At 39.9% G+C, this 24,556-nt stretch overlaps 1 protein-coding gene across 2 annotated transcripts; it reads left to right on the top strand.

Annotated features, from left to right (window-relative positions):
• Positions 1–214: 214 nt before the first annotated feature.
• Positions 215–24,556, top strand: YBX3 (Y-box binding protein 3). Of its 2 annotated transcripts, XM_023643126.2 has the most exons (10): positions 244–765; positions 4,491–4,554; positions 5,569–5,602; positions 8,824–8,913; positions 10,615–10,737; positions 13,545–13,748; positions 19,408–19,505; positions 21,384–21,555; positions 22,242–22,341; positions 23,982–24,556. In XM_023643126.2, the coding sequence occupies exons 1-9, from the start codon at positions 510–512 to the stop codon at positions 22,305–22,307; spliced, it is 1,107 nt and encodes a 368-aa protein (XP_023498894.1). In that variant the 5' UTR covers positions 244–509; the 3' UTR covers positions 22,308–22,341; positions 23,982–24,556. The 2 variants fall into 2 exon arrangements, with proteins under 2 accessions (XP_023498895.1, XP_023498894.1); XM_023643127.2 differs by lacking the exon at positions 13,545–13,748 and having other exon boundaries at positions 215–765.

Raw genomic sequence — 24,556 nt, 5'->3', positions numbered from 1 at the left:
GGCGCCAAGATGCCTTGAGGAAGGAGAGACCCCGTGCCCGGCTCCGACAAAGAGACAGCAGCGCTTTCTCACAAAACTCCAGATTACAATGCAAACCTCAGATTTACTCCTGCTTTCCTTGACTCCCCAGCTCGGCCCTGCGCCCCAGTCCCGGGCGCACTGGTGGGTTGGAAAGGGCATCAGGCGCCTTTAAATGCTAATGAAGCCGATGCCCAAGTCGGGAGCCAACTTTCTCCACCCTCCTCCCTCGCCGCCCTTCCCTCCGGGCCGGTGCGCCGCCTAGAAAAACTTGTGCGGGGCCATTTTTGGGGCAGTAAGATCGAGCGAGGAGCCCCGAGCGAGCGCGCAGCCCAGAGCTCGAGCCGCCTCCGCCGCGAGACCCGCCGCCGCCGCCGCGCCGCGAGAGCCGCACCGGCCTCCCCGAGAGCGAGCCGGCCGCCGCGACCCCAGCCGCGCTAACCGCCGCCCAACCGCCACCAAGGTGCCCGAGTGAGAGCAGAGGAGGCGGCATGAGCGAGGCGGGCGAGGCCACCACCACCACCACCACCCTCCCGCAGGCTCCGGCGGAGGCGGCCCCCGCGGCCCCCCAGGACCCCGCGCCCAAGAGCCCGGGGGGCAGCGGCGCGCCCCAGGCCGCCGCCCCGGCGCCCGGCGCCCTGGTCGCAGGAAACCCCGGTGGGGACGCGGCCCCCGCAGCCACGGGCACCGCGGCCCCCGCCTCTTCAGCCCCCGCTGGCAGCGAAGACGCGGAGAAGAAAGTTCTCGGTGAGTCAGGCCTGGCAGGGTCGGGGCTGCAGCCGGCCGCCGAGCACGCGTGGGCAGCCCCCGCTGCGTTTCCCACGCGGGCGGGGCAGCCGACAGTGCGGGTCCCCGGGGACTGGGGTCCCAGCGCCGCTGGCTGCAGCCCGCCGCTCCTGCCGGCGCTCCCAGCCGAGCGCGCGGGGCCCTGAGCTCCTCGCGGTCCGGGACGCGTCCCTGCTGGTCCTGGGCCAGTAAGTTGGGTTCTGAACCTCGGTGACCTAGGCGGGCTCTGTCGCCCATTCCCGTCATAGAGAGTGCCTCTGTCCCTCTGTCCGAAAGGAAAAGAGCGGCAGTCTGGGAGAGAGGAGCCTGGGGAGGGATGGCTGCGGATGGAAGAGAGGGACAGACACGTGGGATGGGGACTTTGGAGACCTTGTTTAGGATCTTGGGGGTGAGGACAGGATTTCCTTTGGGGAAGAGTGAGGCGCTAGGAGAAGGCAGGGAGGGAAAGGGGGAAAGGCTTCCTGCTGGGAGGGCTCAGGTGTCTGTCCCTGACGCCCTTCCCACATGGGCAAGGGCAAGACGCCAGGCTTCCGTCCGCCACATGCCGGTAAGGAGGTGTTGCAATCCTCTCTGGGAAGCTTGGGTCTTGGTCCCACGTCGTCCTCCCTCTCTGTGTCCACTGCTGCACGAAGGAATCAGTGTTTACCAATCGCTCCACGTTTTTTTCTCTCTGAACTGTGGGAACGCACTTTGTGCGGCAGCTGAAAAAACTTGGAGCGTGGGTGTGACGTTTGTTCAAAACATCGTTATCTTGGGACTTGTAACTTAGGAAACAGGAAGATGAGAAATTCAGGTTCGGGGGCAGAGAGTTAGAAAGGGGTTTTGTGGTCGAGGTAGGGTTTGTCACGTTTTTCAGCGATCTCTCCTTAAGTAACTCTGTGTGAGGCCTTCAACAGGCTGACAAAGCCGGTGGGTGGTGAGTAAGCTCTCTGAAGAATGTATATCACTCTTTCTCTTTTAAACAGGAAAGTTAAGAGATGGTGCAGGATGCTTCAGAGAAATGTTCAGTATTCTGGGTGGGGCATATTTGATCTCTGAGCCTTGCCTGCCCGTTTCTAAAAAGAAAATTGAGGGAATAATGTGAAGGAAGTGTAATACCATTCCCTGTTCCCCACCTGGAGAGGCCTGTTTTCTTGTTTTTCCAGGGCATTTACTCATTACTGCCAAACAGCATGTTAAATGTAACCTGTGTAGGTTAAGAAACAAAATAGCCCTCATTTTCTTGGATTGAGAGTCACTTAAATCTACTCAGTATTTGTATTGTGATACTGTTTCCAACAAGTGTTTCTTGGAACACTTGCCTGCAAAATGTCTGATACAGACAACCTTGAGTTATCCAAAGTAGTGTTAAGATCTATTCTTAACAATAATTTATTTTTGTATAAAGGAAATTTTGCGGTTTTTAACTTGATCCTTGTGCCCTTCTGCATCTAAAGTAAACTTCTGGATTTTAAATTAAAGTAGATATCTTTAAAGAGGAAGGAAACAGATAAAGTTAATTTCCCCACCCAGCAGCTGCTCTTCAGCCTCGACCACATCCCTGGTGCTGAGTCTGGAGGTCCTTCATCTTTCCACTATAACTCCTTTACATGACATTTCAACACTGTCAGTTGGTGTCCAGTGTGTTCTGCCATCTCCTTTCCTTTGCCAAGCAAACACATGGGTGCCTAAAATGTGTCAGGCACAGGGCTGACTGAAATGGAATTCTGGTTTTGGATTCTCCCAGTACAGACGGTCTTTAACTTCAGTGTCTAGCCAGGGCCGGGGAAAGAAGTTTACCTGAGGGGAAACAGAATTTCCCTTCTAATGAACATTGTGGAAGCCTGTGGTCTTCCTCTGTACCCCCTTCCTGCTTTGTGTATGTGAAGTGAGTGTATGGTTTTAAAGCAAGAAGTGTGCATAAATATATGTTTGGCCGTATGAAATCAATGGAAATATTTGTGGAATTAGGAAATTTTTTAAAACTACATTGGGGAGTAAAAATAACCTTCAGCCTGGATTGAAGTTAGACTTGAGAATCATTTTTCATCTTTTTCCCTATTGGGTTAATGTTGGCTTTCTAACCAAGATTCTCCTTTGACAGTGCTAGACATTAACTATATGAAAATGAATCAACAATGGCTTTTATCCTTCTATTTTCCTAGGTCATTAATTTTGGGAGAAACGAAAGGAGGCGCAAAAAGCATATCATTTGAAATAATGTGTGCCTTAAAAGCATATGACTTATCAAAAACAGGCCTCTTCTATTGACATTTTGATCTAAAGCATGAAATATTTTTTCTTCTTTGCCCAGCTGCTCTAATTAGAATGGCCTAAAAGTGAAGATGCCAATGGTTTAATCTCTTCATTGAAGAGATCTTCCTTACTTGGAATTAGAGCTGGAGATTGCTCAGTCAGTGGCGGACTGAATGACTTTGGAGGCATAAAGAGTTGTTTGTTTTTTTTTTCTTTTTACAAAGAGAGTTAAAATACTTTCTCAAGCGTATCAATCTGGCAAAACTCAGAACTAACCCTGCCCACAACAAAGCAAGTCCTAATTACTATTTTAGTTTTGAATTTGAAAGCTGAATCCTTAATGTTTATCCTTGTAAATTATAAGCTTTGTGTCTCATAGAGAGGCAACATGGATTAACGTTACTTTCATTCTCTGCTAAGCCTTTTTTTTTTTTTAAGGCACTCTATTGTAAGATTTCCTGTTTCACTGAGTTTTGATGATTGCTTTATGCATTTCCTGAATTTAGACATAGGCGTTTCCTAGATGTCCTGAGTTCGACGTTCAAAATTGGTTCAAAGAAGACGTCTCGCATCATACTTGATGACTGAAATAAATATGCATCTACAAAGTACAAGTTGTATGACCATACTGTTTGTTTAGATTCCTTCTCTTGAATACTGTTAAAATCTGGTGTTATACAGAAATGGTCCTACTCATGACAGAAAGTCGAGGCAATAATGAACTTAAGAGAGGAGGATTTTATAGAAAATGCTGAGCTTGATTCCCACCAACTGCAGAGAGTAGGGTAAACAATGAAACAGAAGCCCAAATTCATCACTGTGGTTTGAAAAGGCCTGTTGCATCATGTCTCAGGGTGGTAAGTACAGAATTGGGTTGAGACAGCATCAGTTCTATTATTACTCTTGACTTCTCTTGTAGGGCCCCATCTGGCAACCAGACAAGTTACTTTGTGTCTTTGTATATTAGATATTAACAAGGAGCTACTATTTCGCTTATTAAAGTTTGCCTAATATTTCAAAGCATGAAAGTCATGTGTTAAGGTTATTGGTACTTACCTTGTTCATCTGTCTACATTCTCTTTCCTTGTGACCCTTCTTTTGCACTTTAAAAATGTTCCTTTGTTAAAACTTTAATCTTAAAGAGCATTTTTAAAATTTTTCCTCCAACGGTGTTTCCCAATTTTAATTATTGCAGATTTGTATAGACTATGACCACTCCTTATGACTTTACTGAAAAGTTTTACAAGGAAGAAAGGTTTAGTCTTCTGAAAAGTATCCCTTATGATATCCTCACTTGCTCCGTTTTCTTTTCCTAATATATTTTGGAATTAAGCTTTTAGTGGTTTCCCCAGGTATGTTGAGGATTTATATAATGCTATCATGACCTTAGTGATATGAGCTTTATCTCTTTGTAGGTCAGATACTAATTTATCTGCTTAATCCTATTTTAGCCACCAAAGTCCTTGGCACTGTCAAATGGTTCAACGTCAGAAATGGATATGGATTTATAAATCGGTATGTGTGTGTTATCTCTACATGTTTTAAATACACACTTATGTTGTGGCACCAGCAGTTACAAATCCTTACTGTACTTTATTAATGGCTTGTGGAAATTTCAAGATTTCTAGGCACTGTAAATATGCTGATTTCTAAGCTCTTGGTCATTAAATATTAATTAAAATACATTTCCAGAATCTGATAAATAACTTATTTTATACTATCTAGTCATTAAAAGAAAAAGAGGAGGAGGGAGATAAATCAGAAATGGGAAGGGCCTTAGGATAATTGAGCCCATAACCATAATTTCACAGATGGAGAAATGGAGTCTTAGACTGGTTAAGCAACTTTCCTAAGGTCGTACAACTGGTGAGTAATTGAGCTGGATCTGTAACCCAGGTCTGGTCCAAGTCCTGTGTAGAGACCGTAGTGTTTTCTTTAAACCATGGTAACTTCTGACCATATAGGAATGAGAATGCCCTGCAAGCCTTTGGGATTATTATGATGTTTTTACATGATATCGTCATTTTCTTTGCTCTCTCTCTTCCCCCACTCCCTCCCCCCTTAGAGAAATTCCTCCAATTTCTTCCTCATCTGTTTTGTTGGGGGTAGGGAGAAGTTAGGGCGGTGGGGGGTGGGGGCTGTTTTAGGTTTCAGTGTAAGGGGAGCCTAGTTCACAGCTGTGCCCTGTCCTTTTAACTGTCTTGCTTTGCTTTTGCTGGGAGGGAAGTCTAGGGCTCTGATTACATACCACGTGATTTAGAAAGAGATGAGAGGAAAGGGGTATTTCGCACGTTGAATCTGTGTGCTTGGATCTAAGCCCTGTGGTTACGTGGAGGAGTAAGGTGAATATCTTGTGGGTTTAGAAGTTTTTAACGAGGATTGATTCTAGGCATCTGAATTAAGTTTAGGGGATAAATGAAAATTTATGTTGTATTTGGGGTCTTGGGTCTAAACCCAGAAAACATCTGTTTTTGTAAGTTTTTCTGCATACTTAGTAGCTTTAATTGTGAACTTTTCGTCTTCCAACAGAAATGACACCAAAGAAGATGTATTTGTACATCAGGTAAGTGGGATAATAAATGTTACATCTGCCATGTGAGGAAGGAGGCGTCTGTAATCTGCTGCTTTCTCTTTCCCAAAACGAGCTCCTGTAAATTATTCTACTCTGAATTCTCTCTGTGATTTTATTTTGGCAAGAGAGCTCAATTCCACATTTTAAGATCGGCAGAAAAACTCTTCTGCCCCATCATATTAACTGTTTTTGAATGTTTTTTTTTTAATGAAGTGCTATTTACTTAGGCCACTTTCTAATTTTTAAAGACTTTGAGTCCTTAGCGAAAAACCTTCTGTGTCCATGTCAGCATCCTGTTCTCCTGACCTCATGGTTCCTCCTTAGCATTTGGCTGGAAGCGATCTGGCTTTTGCCTGGGTGGGTATCGGTTAAAGCTCCTCTATCAGAGCAGCTCTGACTTGAAGTAAACAGCACAGCGAAGCAGATGGTTAGGGTGTGCGTATCCAAGACATGAGGAACCGTTCCCAGGATAATCCTCACTCCTGTTCCAGTGAGGCCCAGTTAGCACGTGTCCGGGTCAGAAGGCCCACATTCCCTAGATTGCAAGGAAACATAGAAAATGGGTAAGCTGTGGGAAACGTGGGCTTCTCTGCTACAGGTATCTCAGTCTTTCTTTACGTTATTATCCCAGGATGTTATTTATTCTATTATTGTGTATCCTGACTTGCTTTACAAAATAGATTAAAAGAGGGAATACACTTGCTGTTCTTTTTGTATGTTTGGTTTTCAATGAATTGTCTCGAATGTGTGTGTTCTTAGTGTATAACCACAGGCAAGTAGAGTGACAGGTACTAATACCAGCACGTTTACCTGCTGGGCTCCATCAAGCATCTGGTTTTCTGTGCTTTTGTTTCTTCCCGTTTAGGTTTGTGTGCACATTTAAGGTGGGTGTGGTGATGGAGAGAGTGATGTCTAAGAATAAGCTCTCTAGGAGTGGTTTCTGTCGTTTATATTTCTACTTGACTTGATATATTTCAGTTGTGCCTAGATAATTTGAGTAGACTTTTTTGTTCAGATACAGTGACTTTTAAAGTTATAGCAGACTGAAAGGAAGTGTTGTTTATAATAACTGGAGGTAGACAGACCTTTTGGGGTAAGAACTCTCCGTTTGGTGACTGCTGAGGTGAAGGACCCAGCAAGTGTCTGTTCCAGTGGCCAGCTTCATTAGCTGTGAGTATGTGTGACCTGATTCCAGCCCCATGAGGTTGTGTGGTGAGTCACCTCGATGAGTCGAGGCCTGCCCAGTTTAACAGGAAAAAAGGAACAAGCTGGCAGGGAGGGGCTGTTTTTGGAATGGCTGAATGTTCGAACTGCGTGTGCATGTATCCTGTCCCGAACTGCCTTTTTTCCTCTGTGGGTGAGGTCTCTGCCCTATTGGATCATTCTTTTTTTTCCCCTCCCTCCTACTCAGAGTAAGGGAAGGGCTGGATTACACATGCCTAATCGCTTTATAAAATACGGTTGACCTAGTTCCATAGAAACTCAGAGCCCCTTTAACTGTTTAGAGATACCAGCTGAAGAAATGGAAATTCATTGCAGGAATTATTCTCTCCCTTCCACTGGTTGAAAAGAGAGGCCTGTTCATATGCAGATATTTAGGTACAGATGTTTAATGCAGGATAACATCTTCATTAACCTTTTCATGTATTATCAGGGAATGTATAGGGATGAGTTGACATATGAATGGTGTGATGGGAAAAATATTGAATAAATACAGCACTGTACAGGTATATGAATTCCCTCCCACTCCCAGCTTCCCCCCGGCCATATCTTTATGCCTTCAGATAAATCACTTATTAGCCTCATGTTTCCTCATCCATAAAGTGGGCAGGGATTGTGGGGGAAGAGGCCGGATTATCAGTAATATTTTGATCCTTGAGGTAATTTCGTATATCCTATCAGAAATATCGATCCCCTTGGCATTTTGTCATTCCTTTATTTCTATTCTTCATCATCCCTCCTCCCCTTCACACATTTTTAAATTCCTCTTGGGGTTAGCAGTTTCTCTTGTCTACAGAAACCTTTATACCTAAAGTGTGTGTGTAAGATTTCATGAAGGCATTTTCCCCACCTTCTGATGGAGCTACAGTCTGAATCTCGGACACTTAATAGTTTAAGGGAAGTCATACAGTCATGTGTCAAGTAATGATGGGAATGCGTTCTGAGATGTGTGTCGTTAGATGATTTTGTCATCATGCAAACATAGAGTGTACTGAAGGAGAACAAAATCTGCCACCTTAAAATGTGTCACTTTAACATGATTATTTTAGGCTGATTATTTTTAAGAAACAAAAGATGTAGAAAGTATTTCTGTTATCTCCCCTTTAACTGCCTAAAAGAATTCAGATTAAAAACTTGTCTCAGGAAATGAGCTCTCACCTTAGCATAACATGAACTAGGTGGTAGACAGGGAGGAGGAGCCTAGAAAAGCCCCTTTGTTGGGCTCCCCTCTGTGTTCTTCTGTTTCTGTGTGACAAAACACTTGTGTTTCAAATATTTGTTCCTTTTCACCTCCCGGTGAACTGGCTTCTTTCCTTTCAAGTCCCTGAGTCTCCCTACCCCCAACAACTTCTTTTGTCTTTAGCTGAGGATGGTATTTAAGGTGAGGGCTTTAGCTATTTTAGTGAGTTATTCTGTTTTCCTGGGTTTCTCCCATGTATACGTGTTATTAAACTTTTGTTTTGTTTTTCTCTTGTTAATCTGTCTCATGTCAATTTAATTCTTAGACCAGCCAGAAGAACCTAGAAGGTAGAGGACAATTTCTCCACCCCCTACAGTACTTACACAAGCCTGGACGGGATAGTCTACTATACACCTAGGCCATGTGGTACTGATCTTATGGGACCACCATTGTACATAGTGTCTGTCATCGACTGAAACATTACGCAGCATATAACTGTATATCTGATATCATGACTAGGGGATCATCTGTAGCAGAAGTGTGTAGTAACTACACGTTCTGTTTGATCCACCTACCAAGATGAAGTTTGAAGGATAACATGAATCAAGAAAGTAATATGGAACATGGTTTTATAGTGTGTGTTTGTTTTGATTTATTTTGTTGTTTTGGAGATCTAGGTTAGTAGGAGAATAATTCAGAAAAGTAATAATAAGTCAACAGTTTCTTCAAATACCCAGTAAACTTGAAAGTGATGAAATCTGCGGCCAATATTGACATATACTTCATTTAGAGTTTTCTGTGCTTTTGACAGACTGCCATCAAGAAGAATAACCCACGGAAATATCTGCGCAGTGTAGGAGATGGAGAAACTGTAGAGTTTGATGTGGTTGAAGGAGAGAAGGTGAGAGAAAATTGTGGCTGGGTATCAAAGTGTGCTGGCACAGAGTTTTCTTGCATAGTAAATGGTAAGAATTCACAGTACTTTGGATTTTTTGTGTGACAGGAAGAAGTGACTTTTAAGTAGAAATACTTTTGATTATTGAATGTCATTATAAACGTTGCTTGATGTATTATAAAAGTACATTTTAGCTTCTCATTTAATAAAGGATGAATCCTATTTAATTATGAAAGGAAAAGCTAATTTCTCAATATTAAAACTGACATATTTTGTTTTGGTACCAAATGTATGTTTAAGTATAGATAAAAATTTAACCATTTTATAGTGTTAAAAATAGATAAAAGCTGCTCTGGGGAAAAATATTTCTTTTCATAAGAATAAAATTTTCAGGCTGTGATTTATAAGCACTTATAGTAAAGAATGTTTTAATCTCAGTAAAAGAAGATTCAAATTGAGTATAATGCTTGTGTTTTCTCTTTGGCTTGGATTTGGGAAAGCTGAAGGCATCTTGACAGATTGGTTAACAGCTTTGTTCAGATGAAGAACAGCCCAAGAAGCTAAGAGATCATTTTGAAGTGTATCTACAGAATTTTTTTCTGCTGTTAGATGTTTAATTCCAACAGTCCATTATAGGTATCAGTAAAATAATATAGAATAAGAATAAAAACATTTTAAAAACTTATTTGGTATCACTGCCATGGCAGCTAATAGTGGCAGCTGATTATACACTAACTGAGTGAATGACTAGTTAACTCCCATGCATGTGCTCTTTCCACATACATAGACACCATTCCATAGGCCATATTCTTAGTGGCTCCCAAACTGTTTTGTTTTAAAAGAAAAACACTTTATATCATTTAATATAGAAATTTAAATGATATCCCCAGGGTATCTCGCAAATCTCTTGGCATTTCAGATCGCCTTCCAGCAAATGCTGGCCTGTAATGATTGATCTCTAATATCCCATCCAACTCTTAAAATACTGTTTTGCCAGGTTAATTTTACCTCTGTATGTTTCCAGAACTTGAGGTTTTACAAATTGATTTAGAGTGTGAAATATACTCTTGAATCTGTGTGGTCTGAATTTTTTATATTTTGGAAGCGTTATTTTATCCATTTGTCTGTATCATAATAAGAATGCTAGGTCTGTTTCAAGGATGGTAGCGAGGTCTAAAGAGGGACTCCACGTGTGGAAACTAGGTGTTACTAAATCAAAGACCCTTCTTCCTTGTTGCTGCCCCGACGGGAGAAGTTTCACTCTCAGTAACTCAGTGCCGTACAGGGCCATGTGAGCCCCTGAATAGGGATTCTATTAGAACCTCTGAGAGTAACGTAAATTTCAACATTTTGGAGGAAGATAACATTGTCTAAGTTATTTTCCATTGAGGAATTTTCTTCCTAGTCTAGCATTACTCTTTTTACAGTTGCATCATATTGACCAGTTTATGTTCATTAAAGAGGCACATTCTGCTCCTGAACTTAGTATAAACAAACAGAAGGCAAAGTTTACGTTCTATATCTTTAAATCAGGACATCAAGCACCTTGCTCACCTTATTAAGACTTAGGTGTGTTTTCAAGGTCGCAGTAGGAATTGTTGGTATGTTTTGCCATTCTCTGACACTCTGACTGTCTAAAGCTGTTTTTTGGGGTTAGTTTAGCTTCTTCTTAATTTTGAGGGTGTATTTGTTTATTTTTTTTCTCAGGGTGCAGAAGCAGCCAATGTGACTGGCCCGGATGGAGTTCCTGTAGAAGGGAGCCGTTATGCTGCTGATCGGCGCCGTTACAGACGTGGCTACTATGGCAGACGCCGTGGACCTCCCCGTAATGTATGTTGTCTCTCTTCCTAATCAGCGATTGAAAAAATTTTCACATCTAAAGTTAAGTGTACATACTTGGAGCAGATAAATGATGTATCTTCTCCTGGGGACACAAAGTGATTTTTTTGTTTTTTTGGATGGGAAATTTTTGGTGCCCAGAATTTATCCATATAGCCACTGGTCTCACTGGAAACTTGGCATTCAGAATTTGTATCAGTTTGTGTGTATTTGGCTGCAAGTAACAGACATTTCATTGTCTTGTAACAAGCAGGCTTAATTAAAGTAGGCTATGCCAAGGTTGTCAAAATGGCTTTCTCTTCATTTGGCTTTTGTCTGGCCAGAACCTAGTCATGTGGCATTCACTGGCAAAAGGGAATGAGATTTCTGTTACTGGTTTAAACCTCTTGTTCATCTCTTGGTGCTGGCACTGTTGACCTCTTAAGAAAATTAGCGTTTGGTTGGCAAGGAGGAATGGGGAATAGCTCCAGAATAGGCAATAAACAGTGCTGGCTACAGGAGTATTAAATAATTTACCTCAATTAAGTAGCTGTTTCATTTAGCATAGCCTTTTCCCATTATTTCAAATCAAAGTAAAGAAACATCAATTCTCTAGATTTTTAATTCTTTAGATTGGTACCAATCCAGGTGAAAAGATTTAAAACCAAGTCTGGCCAGAGCTTTCTTAGGAGGCTCAATTTAAAGTATTCTCAAGGCACCCAAAAAAGAATCTCATTCATTTGTGGTCATGAGGATCCTATTAGATTTGAGTCATTTTAATGTTTCTAGAATTAATACCTTGGATTGGCACCATAGAATAAAACTCAAGATGCTTTGTGAGCACAGGATTATGGCTACATCTGTCATCCAGGGAAAACTTTTGAAAAATCTCACCAGAATAAAATATCTGCAGGTTCAGAATGACTTATCTCTATGCTTTGATAGATTTATATCTTTCTGCTTACCTAAATGCTTTTCCTCTTCATTTTATCATCTTCACACCCTGCCCAAATAGATTTTTATCAGATTCCTTATGACATCTTGTTTTTCTGTTTCTATAGTTCTCTTACCTATGTTTTGCTTATCCTACTTGATTTTTAATGATAAGGTGTGCAGGGGGTGGGAGTAGGGAACGAGGTACCATAGCTTTTACCACATCACATCAACTCTTTCAAGTTCATCAGATTCACAGAGCTCTAGTTGTGATTATTTTGACTCCTAGGTTAATTCAGAAGTGAAAGTGGTAGAAAACCTTTGGTGAAAAATTTTCTTTTAAAGACTTTTCTCCTCAAAGGGGTGGAAATTCTGAAGTTATGCATGTAATGATATTTAGAAATAAAATTGTTGAACTCTGAAAGTATACTTAAATGAAGATGTTCTGTTGTCCCAACAGCTTATTGAGTATCTCTCAAGAGTATGTTTGGCAATGGTGCCATTATTCTTAATTTGGAAAACTCTTAGTGAAAGATTTGGCTGTATAAAACTCAAAAAGATGTGAAAAGCCTAAAAAGAAAAAATAATTTGTGCAGTTTCACATAATATTTTGGTGAACATTTTTTATGCTAGTAGTCTTTACATAATTGGGGATCATAGCTGATACAGGTTTATGAAGTTTAGAATGGCTTAATTTTTCTGAAATTAGGCTTAGTTGAGGCAGTAGTTGAAGTTTTCCCTTTAAGTAAAATTTGAAATAAAAAAATTCTTTAAACGATGCTTGGTTTTTTGTTTATATTTCTTAATATAAAATATTAGTTTGTGATATGGTAGTTTAAAAATGGGAAAAAATATAAAATGAGTCTGTAATTCCCTGTGTTAATAAGGCCTATATTTAGAAACTGCCTGTATCTATTACTTACCACTATCTGTTAAAGGGCAATTAAAACTTTATTCCTAAACATATGAAGAGAATCATACCCTAAGTCAGTGGTTCTCAAACTTTATGATTTTTGGACCCATTTATATGCTTAAATATTGTTGAGGATACCAAAGAAGAGTCCACTTTTATCCTCCACAAAGGATATCTACTTTGTGTGTTTATATCTACTAATATTTATTGTGATAGAAATTTGTTACTTAATTTACTTAAACTCATTACATGTAAATACAAATAACATTTCTTATGAAAACTAGATTTTTTTAAATTGAGAAGCATTGTTTTCTTTAGAGTTTTGCAAATCTCTGATGTCTGATTTAATAGGCAGCTGGATTCTCCTAGCTCCTTCAGCATTCAGTCTGCTGGGAGACCCCACCACACACTTGGGAGAGGATGAGATTCGAAAAGGCAAATAGTATCTTAGTAGCATTATGAGAATAGCTTGACTTCGCTAACCCTCGGGAAGGGTTTCAGAGACCCCATCCACACTTTGAGAGCTGCCACATGAAGTATACCACTTAGAATAAACCTGTTGATAACACTACAAAATGTGTTTTTTTTCTGGACTTTGCCCCAGTGGTTGGTAAATATCAGGAGACACATTTGGCAGAGCTAAGTATTATAAACCTTGTAGATGTTCTTTGGGTGGTTGGTCAATTGCTATTCATCAGTTCTGATTAGGTGACTATTAAATTCGTTATATATTGATTACTCTTGCTTTTCTGCTTCTTGGTATTTTATCTGCACAGATCTACCTTAATCTTAATGTAGTTTATCCCAGGGAATCACATGATAATCTGGGTTAAATGCATTTTGTCTGTATCATAGAAGGGGCTATTCCTTGTGGGGGGAGGTTTTTCTTTTGGTGATATTCATTCTAAATGGTAGTCTTTGGTTCTTTCCTTGCTGAAACTTCTTCTGAATCTCTGTTTCTTTGCTTCGCTAGTACGCTGGGGAGGAGGAGGAGGAAGGGAGCGGCAGCAGTGAAGGATTTGAGCCCCCTGCCACTGACGGGCAGTTCTCTGGGGCCCGGAGTCAGCTGCGCCGCCCCCAGTATCGCCCTCAGTACCGGCGGCGGTTCCCGCCTTACCACGTGGGACAGACCTTTGACCGTCGCTCACGGGTCTTTCCCCATCCCAACAGAATGCAGGTAAAATTGACCTGGGACTCCTCTACAGCAGTCCTCACCCCTCCGTCCTTCCTCTGCCTCCTCTTCCTCCTCCTCCTCCTCCAACACCAGCTGCCGGAAATAAAACCCTGCTTGTGGCTTCCCGATGCTCCAAAAGTGGAGGCAAGGCCTGTAGTCTGCTTTTTCAGAGCAGTCATTCTAGTAACTTTTCGAAAAGCAACCACAGGAGCCATGCCTGTAATCGGGGACCCTGGTGGATAGTTTATGGATAGTTATAGTTTATGGAAGAATAAAAGAAATAAAGTAGAGAGACAGATGGTATATGTACGAGCTTGAACTCTCATGTCAGGGAGGCCTGGGTTTGAATCTTGTCTCTGCTACATACTATCTGTAAGCTTTTGAGAAAACCAAACTTTAGAGAGATTAACTTGTCCATCCATTAAATGGGGATTGTAATGTGCCTTCACTCCGGGGTTATGATGATTAAATCAAAGGTAAAGACTTCAGCACTATGCCTCAGGATAGATAACATCTGTAAGGTCCTTAATTCAGATGAGAGACTGTTGATTATTAAGAAAACCTAACTAGAGTGGAGATTGTTGATTATTGATTGATTCCCCTTTTTTACTACAAAATATTGATATAGCTACTGTGAACTTGACATGTAATTAATAAGCCTTCTACCTAGCCAGCCCTGGTGGTCTAGTGGTTAAGACTCGGCGCTCTGACCACTGTGGCCCAGGTCGTTTCCTGGTTGTGAAACCACACTACCGGTCTGTCAGTTGTCATACAGTGGCGGTGGCTGACATAGAGAACTCAAACTAACAACTAGGATACACAACTGTGCACTGAAGCTTTAAAAAAATAACAAAAATAAGTAAGCCTTATACCAACTTTGCTGTTCCCAGGAAACTTGGAAAACTTGGGATAGGACATCATTTTTGCTGTCACTGCTACAACTTTTTCCTCTTCATGTCCTTGGTTTTTGTTGTTTGTTTTTCTCCTAAGTGTTTTGACTGAACATTATGTTCAGTGTGTTCTTTGCTACCCTGCTCCTATCCCATCGTGCATGATGTGTTCTTTCTACATTGCTTCTTGTTTTTTCCCTTCCACTCTGTAACAGCTGTCCCTGACAAATGTGCTAAAAATAGCAAGTAGACTTACATATATGGGGAGATTGGGTACATGAGGCATAGGTTTCTGTAGGGCAGCACTCTGGGCTTCTAGGAAATGAAGACAGGAAGAGTCAGTGAGATTATAATACACATTTATTTTTAGTGCATTAGTAGTACCTTCCTGACATAATCATTCTTAATATTTAGCATATACATTTGTATCATATTTTTTGAGAACGTGATTTTTTCCCATATTGTTTGAAATAAAGTATATTTTACTTTAGGAATTGAAGGTTCAGAGCAAAGTGATTCTCTAGTGCCATGTAGAACATTATTTGTGGAAGTTGGTTGAAAGTTAATTTTGGAAAAGTGTGCTATTCTGATAACTGCATTTAGTTGTTTTAACTTGGCCTGAATTTCTTACCCATTCCATATCTGAAATAAAAGCTGTCATAGATTCCTTCAACAGTTTTCCCTTAGAATTTTTCTAATACATACCATGTTTGGATGTTCAGTGACTACGAAGTCTGCTTCAGCCAACTGATAGCTTCAAATGAAAATTCCTAAAACTTTCTTCCATATAGTTACGCTACTGCCAGATTGTCAATATAATGACTTAAAAGTATAGAGAGATCTCTAAGATGGTAAAATTATTGAGGTCAAAGAGAAATGTCTTTTCCAACACTTTCTATTATATACAAAACTATGAAATTCATTGAATAAAACAAAATAAATGATAATAATCAGGTCAATAGTGTTTCATAATAGTGCTACATAATGTAGCATGATACGTCAGTAACCAAATGACTTCCATTTTTTAAAGATAATTCTACGTATTTGAAAATTAAATAGAATTGGTTACTGAGCAAATGTCAACTATTTGTAGTCTTTGAGAAAAGAATTATATGGTAGAGGAAAGGGAGCAGCATTGTTTGGCATCTACCAAGTGGCAGATGTTTGAAATCAATTCTTATTCAGACTTCCTTACAGCTTTATGTATGAAGTTGGCAATGGTTTCTCTATTTTTGTTGTTACAAATGAAGAGATTTGAATATTTAAACAAATGGACAACTTTTACCTAATGTTAAATGGGTAAGAAGTGGTGGAGCTTGATTTAAACTCAGTCTGTCTGCCCCTGCACTTCCCATTCAATCATTCCTAGTAGACTCTCAGCCTTTAAGCATGTTAATTGCTGTTTCTGACTTTTTTTGTGAATCAGAGTTCCTGAGGAAGAAGCAGCTTTGCTTGTTCAGAGAACTAAAGGAAAGCTCATGTGGTTGGGATGGTGTGAGTGAAGAGGAGAGGGGTAGGAGGTGAGATCAGGGTGATATCTTAGGGCAGATCAAGTGTGCCTGGGAGACCGTGATAAGGAATGTTGGCCTACTCTAAATGTAGTAAGGAGCCAGTAAGGCATCTAAATAGGGAAGAAGCATACTGAAGAGATCATCAGACTGCTTATGGAAGCTAGATCATAGGAGGCAACAGCAAGAAGTAGGGAGACCAGCTACTATACTCTCCCTGTGGAGAGATGATCATGGCTTGGATTAGAGTGCTAGTAGTGAAAGTGTGATAAGTGGTCAAATTTAGGAACAGTGTTAAACATAGAAATGTCAGCATTTGATGTGAGGAGTAAAGAATAACCTCTGACTTTTATTTAAACAACTGTAGGGAGACTGAAGAAATGTCAGATTTAGGGGGAGAAGTGGAAATCATTTGGAGATCTTTTTCCCACCTTAAATTTTACCTTCAAGTGGAGATGGCAGGTCGGCAGAAAAATAAAACAGAGTCAAGAGGTAGAAAGTGGCTTGAGGGAGGAAGGTGTAGTTTTAGATAGATAGTTGACAGAGTCTTTGGAGCTTTATTTGAGAAAAGACCTAAATGAAACATGGGAGCAAGTCATTGAGGTACTGGGAAAGGGCAGGAATGGCAGAGGGAATGGCAAGTACAAAGGCCAAAGGAGCCTGAAGGGAGAAATGGGACTGAGGATATATTTCAGAGTCATAAAAACATGGAAAGGCATGGGGGCAGGATGAGATTCACTAGAAAATGAATGTGGGTAGAAAATTGATTCTAGGACTGAGTTCTGGGGCATACCAACAGTTAAAGATTAGGAAAGTGAGGAGAGTCTAGCAAAGAACAATGAGAAGGATCAGATAGGGAGAATGTATTTCATGAAGGAAATGCTGTGTTAAATGCTGTTGATAAGTAGAGGAAATTAGGTTGAAAATTGATTATTGAAACTTGGAGGTTAGTGGTGTGGTGAGACAAAGTTCTGATTCGCATGAATGTGAAAGGAGAGGGTGAGGACCAAGAGATATCATATTCCCCTTGGAGGAGGTTTCTGTGGTGGTGGCAGTGGTGTTTTCCTTTAGTGTGATGTCTGTAAAGGAACTTAAAGAAATGGGGCAGTAGCTGGAGGAGGATCTGGCGTTAGGGCAAGGTTTTTATCTGATTTGATTTTGTTTTTACATGTAGTGAGTTCTCTCCTGGTCTCCCGTACCCTGTCCCTTACCAACAATTTACTCCTAAAGCTATTGGATGAACGGATCAAATATGCCATACATACACACACATTTATATATATGTAACCCACAGTGTGTATATGTGCACATATATTTGTGTGTATGTGTTCCTTGGTTCTGTCTACTGAAATAGCCTGACATCAGTGACACCTTAATAGCATTGAGCATACTTGGCCCCCAGCTTTTCATTTCTAAATATCATTCTCCAATAAAAAGAAGCTCCTTTGGAGAAATGACTGATTTCAGAGCTGGGCCAGAGAAAGTACAATATGAGCCTGGAACATCTTGTTGTTCCAGAAAGCAAGGAAGTACTCAAAGAATGTTGGAGCCATGTCAACAGGACATGAGCCAGCTTGAAGGAGTTCTCATTGGCCTGTAATGATAGTAACAGATTATAACTCATTGAATAAAATAGAAAACTGTGAGTCTATGCAGATATAAATAAATAAATTAATATATTGAGAATTTGATGAGGAATAGAATATTTACAGACTTTGAAAGTACTTCTTCACAAAATCCTCATTAATTACAACAGGAGAAAAAGTAAATTGATAGTGAAGGAGCCTGGCAAGTACCACCTTAACTACTTTTCAAAGTGAACATTGTAAGTAACGGTACTAATTGAAACCGTATGTCAGCTGACAGGATGCGATGAGAAGAATGCAGTGTCGCTTTTGTGGCTTCCCTGCCCAAGATGTGTAAACTAATCATCAGGAGACACCAAACAACCCAAATTAAGGGATATTTTACGAAACAGCCAGCCTATAATCTGTAAAAGTGTCAAGGTCATGAAAGCCAAGTAAACATTAAAGAACTGTTCCAGACAGAGACACAACTAAATTCAGTGCGTGATTGTATGGGTGTTTTTGCTGTCAAGGACATTTTTGGGACAACTGGCAAAACTTGAATGAGAGCTAAGCATTACATTCTATACTTCCAGCTTTTCTGTAAATTTGATTATTTCAAAATTTTAAAAAAGTTGAAAAAGATGGGTACTATTTCAGCATGTTTCTATGTTTAGATGGAAATGATGGTGCAGAGCAGGGAAAAAATAGTGAAGGAGAGAAGGAGGGATAGAGTGTTAAAGTGCTCTCGTAGGTGAGAGAGGGGTTGGCTTTGGATGTGAGCATGGACCACTTACCCTGTGTCATAAGAGAGAAGAAAATTAATACAAATGCAGGCAGGTTGGTATTTGATAGTGGAAAAAATGTAGAAATTCTTTTCTGATTGCTTCTCTTTTCTTAGTGAAATATGGAGGAGAAAGGAATATTAATTTTGACAAAAGAAGGTTGAGATGTGGCTGTGTTGTAAAGAATTTCAGAGACTGCTGGTGGGGTTTATTTGTTAGTTTTTAGTTGTTCTCTGTTCCCCTGGAAGTTCTACAATAAGTTAGTTTTATTCCCCTAGCTTAAAATAATTTTATCATCAAGGAAGTATATTTTATTTTTTTAAGCAACATTTAGTTTAATTAATTTAATAACATTTTATACATTAAATTGTGTAACATTTTATAATAATAATGCAGACAGATTAAAGGAAAAAATTATAAAAGGAAGAAATCACGAGTGAGAGCGTGGTTGAGATTGTGATGCCAGGAGTCATTGTGAGGTGTGAGAACTTTTGAAGGTAGAAACCATCATGGTATGGAGGGGACATCTGATTGTAGAATTAGTGGGTCTGGGTTTGAAAAGATGGAAAAGATTCTCGTTGCTCACATGTAGTGTATCACTCCATTTCCTTTTATAATATAGGTTTTCTTTCATGAGATGAATGGAACATTTCAAAATGCTATATTAATATTGTAAAATAAAATTAAGTGCCTTGGGCGAAGGCAAAAGACTGTTCTAGTGAGAGTGAGTTTTTCTTTCCATCCTATCATTCACAAAGATCTAATCAATAAATAGTTCACTGTTATAGTTGAGAGTTCCCAGCTTTGTAATGAAGCATTTTTTTACTTTTAAAAAAATTGAGTGGCGCTGTGTGCTCTGAGTCTCATATCCTGTAGCATGATGCTCATTTTCAGCTCTCGTTGCCCTCTTATAGGCTGGTGAGATAGGAGAAATGAAGGATGGAGTCCCCGAGGGAGCACAACTTCAGGGACCGGTTCATCGAAATCCAACTTACCGCCCAAGGTACCGTAGGTATGTGACACTACCCACTAACTAATGACCAGCTGAAGGACTTGTGAGTGACAGTAGAATTTATGAGGATATGGTGGGTTTGTTTTGTGGGTTTATTATATAACTAGAAGGTGTAGCTACTTTGACTGGGTGCCTGTGATTTTTGGAGGACTCTGCAGTACACATTTTCACATGGTGGCGTGACGTTGCCCACCTACTTAAGAATTAGAGTTTTCAGTGACCGGCCTGGTGGCAAGGTGGTTATGTTTGTAAGTTCTGCTTTGGTGGCCCAGGGTTCACTGGTTTGGATCCTGGGTGCTGACCTGTGCACCGCTTATCAAGCCATGCTGTGGCAGGCATCCCACATATAAAGTAGAGGAAGATGGGCACATATGTTAGCTCTGGGCCAGTCTTCCTCAGCAAAAAGAGGAGGATTGGCAGCAGATGTTAGCTCAGGGCTAATCTTCTTCTTCTTCAAAAAAGAATTTTCAGTTATCCCTGTACCAAAACATTATTTGTGTTCCATAACTTTTACATGATATAAATTAGTACTTAATTTTTATTATATTTAATGAAATAAATTAATCGATGGGTAATTCAGTGGTAGTGCTACAAATAGAGGAAGAATTGAGTGCCAGGGAGTATTTGGGATCCTGCAGATTCTGAAAGTTCATGCAGTCTAGCCTAGGGGTTAAGTCAGGGCACATTGTCTGTTTTTAAATTCCCACCCTGCAGTTAGTAGCTGTATCTCCTTTGGCAAGTTTCTGGAGTCTCTAAGACTTAGTCACCAGGTCTGTAAAATGGACATGAAGGAATGTTCTACAGTTGTCGATAGGGTTAAATGTACTAATGCATCTAAGATAATTAGTATGGTGCCTGGTATAGTAAACCCTCAATAAATATTAGATATTATTACCACCAATGATATTAATATGAGTGAAGGCGAGGGTTATTTTATTTGTGCTTTATCCCTTGTGAAGACTATGAATTGGGGGCTAGACTCCCTAAGATCCCTTTTAAGCTTTTTATATTGTAAGCCTTCCTGTTCCTTTACTGTATCCTTGAGGTAAGTGAAGAAAGTAGAACTTCATTCCTGAGTAACATTCATACCACCTTGAAGTTTGGCAGCATGGTTTATAGAAAGGAGATCAGATATATTATTTTGGGAAAGGATATGTACCACTCTACATCCTTTTCCTCACAAGATTCATTCTAGTTTTAGGCACGTTAGACATAATCATTCTAATGATTAATTAGTAAGGACTTGAAATAAGAGACTTCATAGAAAAGTCTTAATGAAAACAGTAGACTGTAGTATATGTGAATGCCAGCTCTGTCAGTGCCTAGCTGTATTATCTTGGGAAAGCTGTATTTGACCTTGTTGACCTATAAAAACAGCAATCTCATATGATTTAACCAAATACTTCTCTCTAAACCTCTTGGTTTTCTCTATAAATCCAACTCACAGAATTAGCATCGAGATTAAGTATTTAACATAAAAACATACCTGCACAGGCCCTGGCACATAGTAAGTAGTATTAGTTTTCTTCTCATGTTTAATCCCCTTAGTCTCCACTAACTCTGTTCATGGAGGGCAGATACCAGGCCACTTTTCTTTTTTATTTTCCTGTCCTCAGTGCCTATCCAAGTGCCTGGTAGGACCATAGTATGTGTTCAGTATGTGTTTGTCCACTACAAATAGGTGTCCAGCTGAAGGGGGAAAAATAGGATTTTTTCACCAAACCTTTGTTCCATTTGCTGCATTAGCCTGTGCATAATTCTAGCAATAAGTACGGATCAGTTGACTTTTTAATCTTTAAAAATAAATAAAACTTTATGTTCTTGAGGACCCTGGTCCCATGGCACTTGTTCTCTTTTCTCTTGTGGTCTCTGTTCCAGGGGCCCTCCTCGCCCACGACCTGCCCCGGCTGTCGGAGAGGCTGAAGATAAAGAGAATCAACAAGCGGCCAATGGTCCAAACCAGCCATCTGCTCGCCGTGGGTACCGGCGCCCATACAACTATCGGCGTCGCCCCCGTCCTCCTAATGCTCCTTCACAAGATGGCAAAGAGGTAAATGAAGCCAGCCAGAGCATGTCGCGAGATCATCCTTAATCATGTCAAACTAGTATTGCATTCTAAGAGTGGTTTTATAGTCTAATAATGGCACTTAAATAAATATATATTATTTATATATAACATTTTATATGAAGTGTAATTTATAACATTTACAGATACAGTTTACATATAATGCTTTATATTATATATAACATATATAATATGTATAATATGTAATAACATTTAGCCAAAGAGCCATATATATATATATAGAGAGAGAGAGAGAGAGAGAGAGAGAGAGTATGCCCTTCACATAACACAAACCAAATATTTGAATTCAACTAATTCAGCATTCTCTGAGAGAATTATCCACACTAGTGGAGATTCAGAGCTAAAGCATTTAGGGCTCTCCAAACAAAGGACAGCATCTCTAGAGAGGAACCTGCCTGTAAGCATGTGTTGAAAGCAATCGTACGTATATCATAGACCTTCCATTACGGAGAGTGGTGATGTGTCGTTGCTGTTTGTAGGCCATTCTTCTGTGGAACTAATTTTTGACTTGTACTTAAAAGTAGTTAAAATTTTGCACAGTGATTTATCTTCATAGGAAGATTCCAACTTTTGAGACCTTTTTGTCTTGAACTTTCCACTGGCGTCTGCATGGATTCATTTCTGGTATGTGGTTTTGTTTTGTGTTTTAGACCAAGGCAGGTGAAGCACCATCTGAGAACCCTGCTCCAGCCACCGGGCAGAGCAGTGCTGAGTAACACCGGGCTCCCCAGGCACCTTCACCATCAACAGGTAAGAGCTTGGGAGCCCGGGCTTGGGGTGATAGTTCTCAACAGTAGCCCAGAGCAGTCTAACCTAGTTTGTGAGTCATCTGGGCCAATCTCTTATCTCCATTGGGATTCTGGAGAAGGAGTGGCTTCGGTGGTTAAATATCCCTGGGATTGACCTTATTTTTGCTATGCGTTGGGGGCATAAACCTTCAGACAGAGTTGATGATCATATTCTTTTTTCTAGACAGACAACTTTTATTAAAACCACTTAAGAAAACTTTTGAAAGTTTTACTTGTCTGACACCTGGTGGCCAATTTGATAATTTTAGAGTGCCTGACAGAGGCCTCATTTTACAAACAGCAGACTGATCTGTAGTATAAACTAGTCATTTTTTTCTTCCTTTTCCCCTTTGATAACCAAGATTATTGATTTTGAGGCAGTTCAGTATACTGTGTGAGAGCCTGCAGATTTATGTATCCAGTCCAGGCTCTACCACTCATTTGCTGGGTGGTCTTGAGAGTTTATTTACCCTCGGTCTCAGTAATGTCTGCTGCTGCTGCGGTGGGGAGACTAGCTAGACGCACCCTCGAGGGCTGTTGCACAGCTTTCGTGAGGTAACACGTGTGAGATGCTTACACAGGGCACGGGGAAGAACCTCCACTAAGGTTAGCTCATTATCTTCGTTGTGGTTTCCTACTTTTTTCTATCTTCTTGTTAAAGATCTTGGAAATTTTATTTACGTAGGTAGAAATGTAACAGGATAGACTGACCCAGTTATAGAGCCAGTCTTAAAAGAATTTATAAGCCTTAGTTGATTTCATTCTGGGTTTTTCATCTAATAACTTCTGAGGCTTTAGTTTTTTAATATTTCTTGGTTGTTGCTCTTTTCATTAAATAAATAAGAATTAGCTTTTATTTAAAAGAGAGGTTGTAAAACTCATAAAAAAATGTTAAGATTTCATGAAATTTTGAGATTATTATAAGTTCCTACTTTTTAAATGCCATCTGCTTTTCTATGCAGTGGTTGGGATTTAAATTAACCTTCCATTAGGGAGATAGTTTTAGGCTGGGAATATTCTATTTTATCTCGAGTGGTGTGGACAGTTTATCATAGAGATAAATTCCCTGTTCAAACTTGTTTGTATTAACTGACTTAGAATTATGTATCAGTCATTTTAGCCATAACCTTTTCCTAAGTAACATTATTTCTGGGTATTGTTCCTAAGAAAATTACCCAAAAGATGGGGGGAAAAAACATTTCTCCTATTTACAATGTGTCTACCATTGGGGAAGTAGGTACGTGCTGTGCGTGGTGTATTCATATGAGGAGATGTTGTGCAGCCACTAAAATGACTATGCAAAGTTAGACCATGGTTGTTCATTTGAAAGGCTTCATGATAGTAATTTTCTTTTATATAATTTTACAAAATTTTTACCATTATGCACTGATTTTCTGGGTTGTAAAAATACTTTATTAAAACGTAAGTTTCGATTAATCTATAGTTGACAAATCTATAGAAGAATAACGTGTAGATTTTGTTGAGAGCTTCTGAAATAAATATTGTTTTTTAAATTACATGAAACATAACTTTTTGCCTTTTTATTCTTCAACTCTTGGTCATTAAGCCATTCTTTCTAAGTTTGATTTTAATTTTTTCCAGGTGACCTAAAGAATTAATGACCATTCAAAAAATAAAACACAGCAAAAAGCAGACCACGACCTTACCAACACCAAAGAAACATCCAAGCAATAAAGTGGAACACTAACCAAGATGTGGACATTAGAATGTTTACTATTATTCTTTATGAAACAAACAACTTTACAAAAGGAAAATGTCAGCACATTTTTCCAGCAAGCTGAGATCCCGGGAATGCCTGCACACAAGACAAGAGAGCGACCTCCCCAGTTTCAACAACCACTAGGTTTATATTTTTTTCCTGGTTTTTACTGTTTTGGTAATATGAATTGAAAGAAGAAATATTCATACCACAGGGGGAGAACCCCAACCAAAGAAATCTGAAATATATAGTAAATGCTTTTTTTCCTCCTTTTTTGTTCATTTTGGATGCTGGTGCTAAACTTCCAAGTGTCATGATTTAAAAAGAAATTTTGTGCCCTTCTTATTTATTTCTAGGATGAGGGGAGGATAACATTTTTGCTTTCTTATGTGACTCTCTTTGGAAATGTGCAGTATAAAGTTCCTCAAAAATAAAATTTTTATCTTTGAAAGGAAAA

Source organism: Equus caballus, chromosome 6, assembly GCF_041296265.1.
Source record: "Equus caballus isolate H_3958 breed thoroughbred chromosome 6, TB-T2T, whole genome shotgun sequence".
NCBI classification, from domain to species: domain Eukaryota; kingdom Metazoa; phylum Chordata; class Mammalia; order Perissodactyla; family Equidae; genus Equus; species Equus caballus.
This window is presented reverse-complemented; position numbering and strand designations above follow the sequence as displayed.

Excerpts from the sequence above, each read along its gene's own strand:
- YBX3 (XM_023643126.2), top strand. The coding sequence starts at position 510 with ATGAGCGAGGCGGGCGAGGCCACCACCACCACCACCACCCTCCCGCAG. Across the intron at positions 4,555-5,568 it reads GGATATGGATTTATAAATCG|AAATGACACCAAAGAAGATG; the intron begins GTATGTGTGTGT and ends GTCTTCCAACAG. Across the intron at positions 13,749-19,407 it reads CCCATCCCAACAGAATGCAG|GCTGGTGAGATAGGAGAAAT; the intron begins GTAAAATTGACC and ends GCCCTCTTATAG.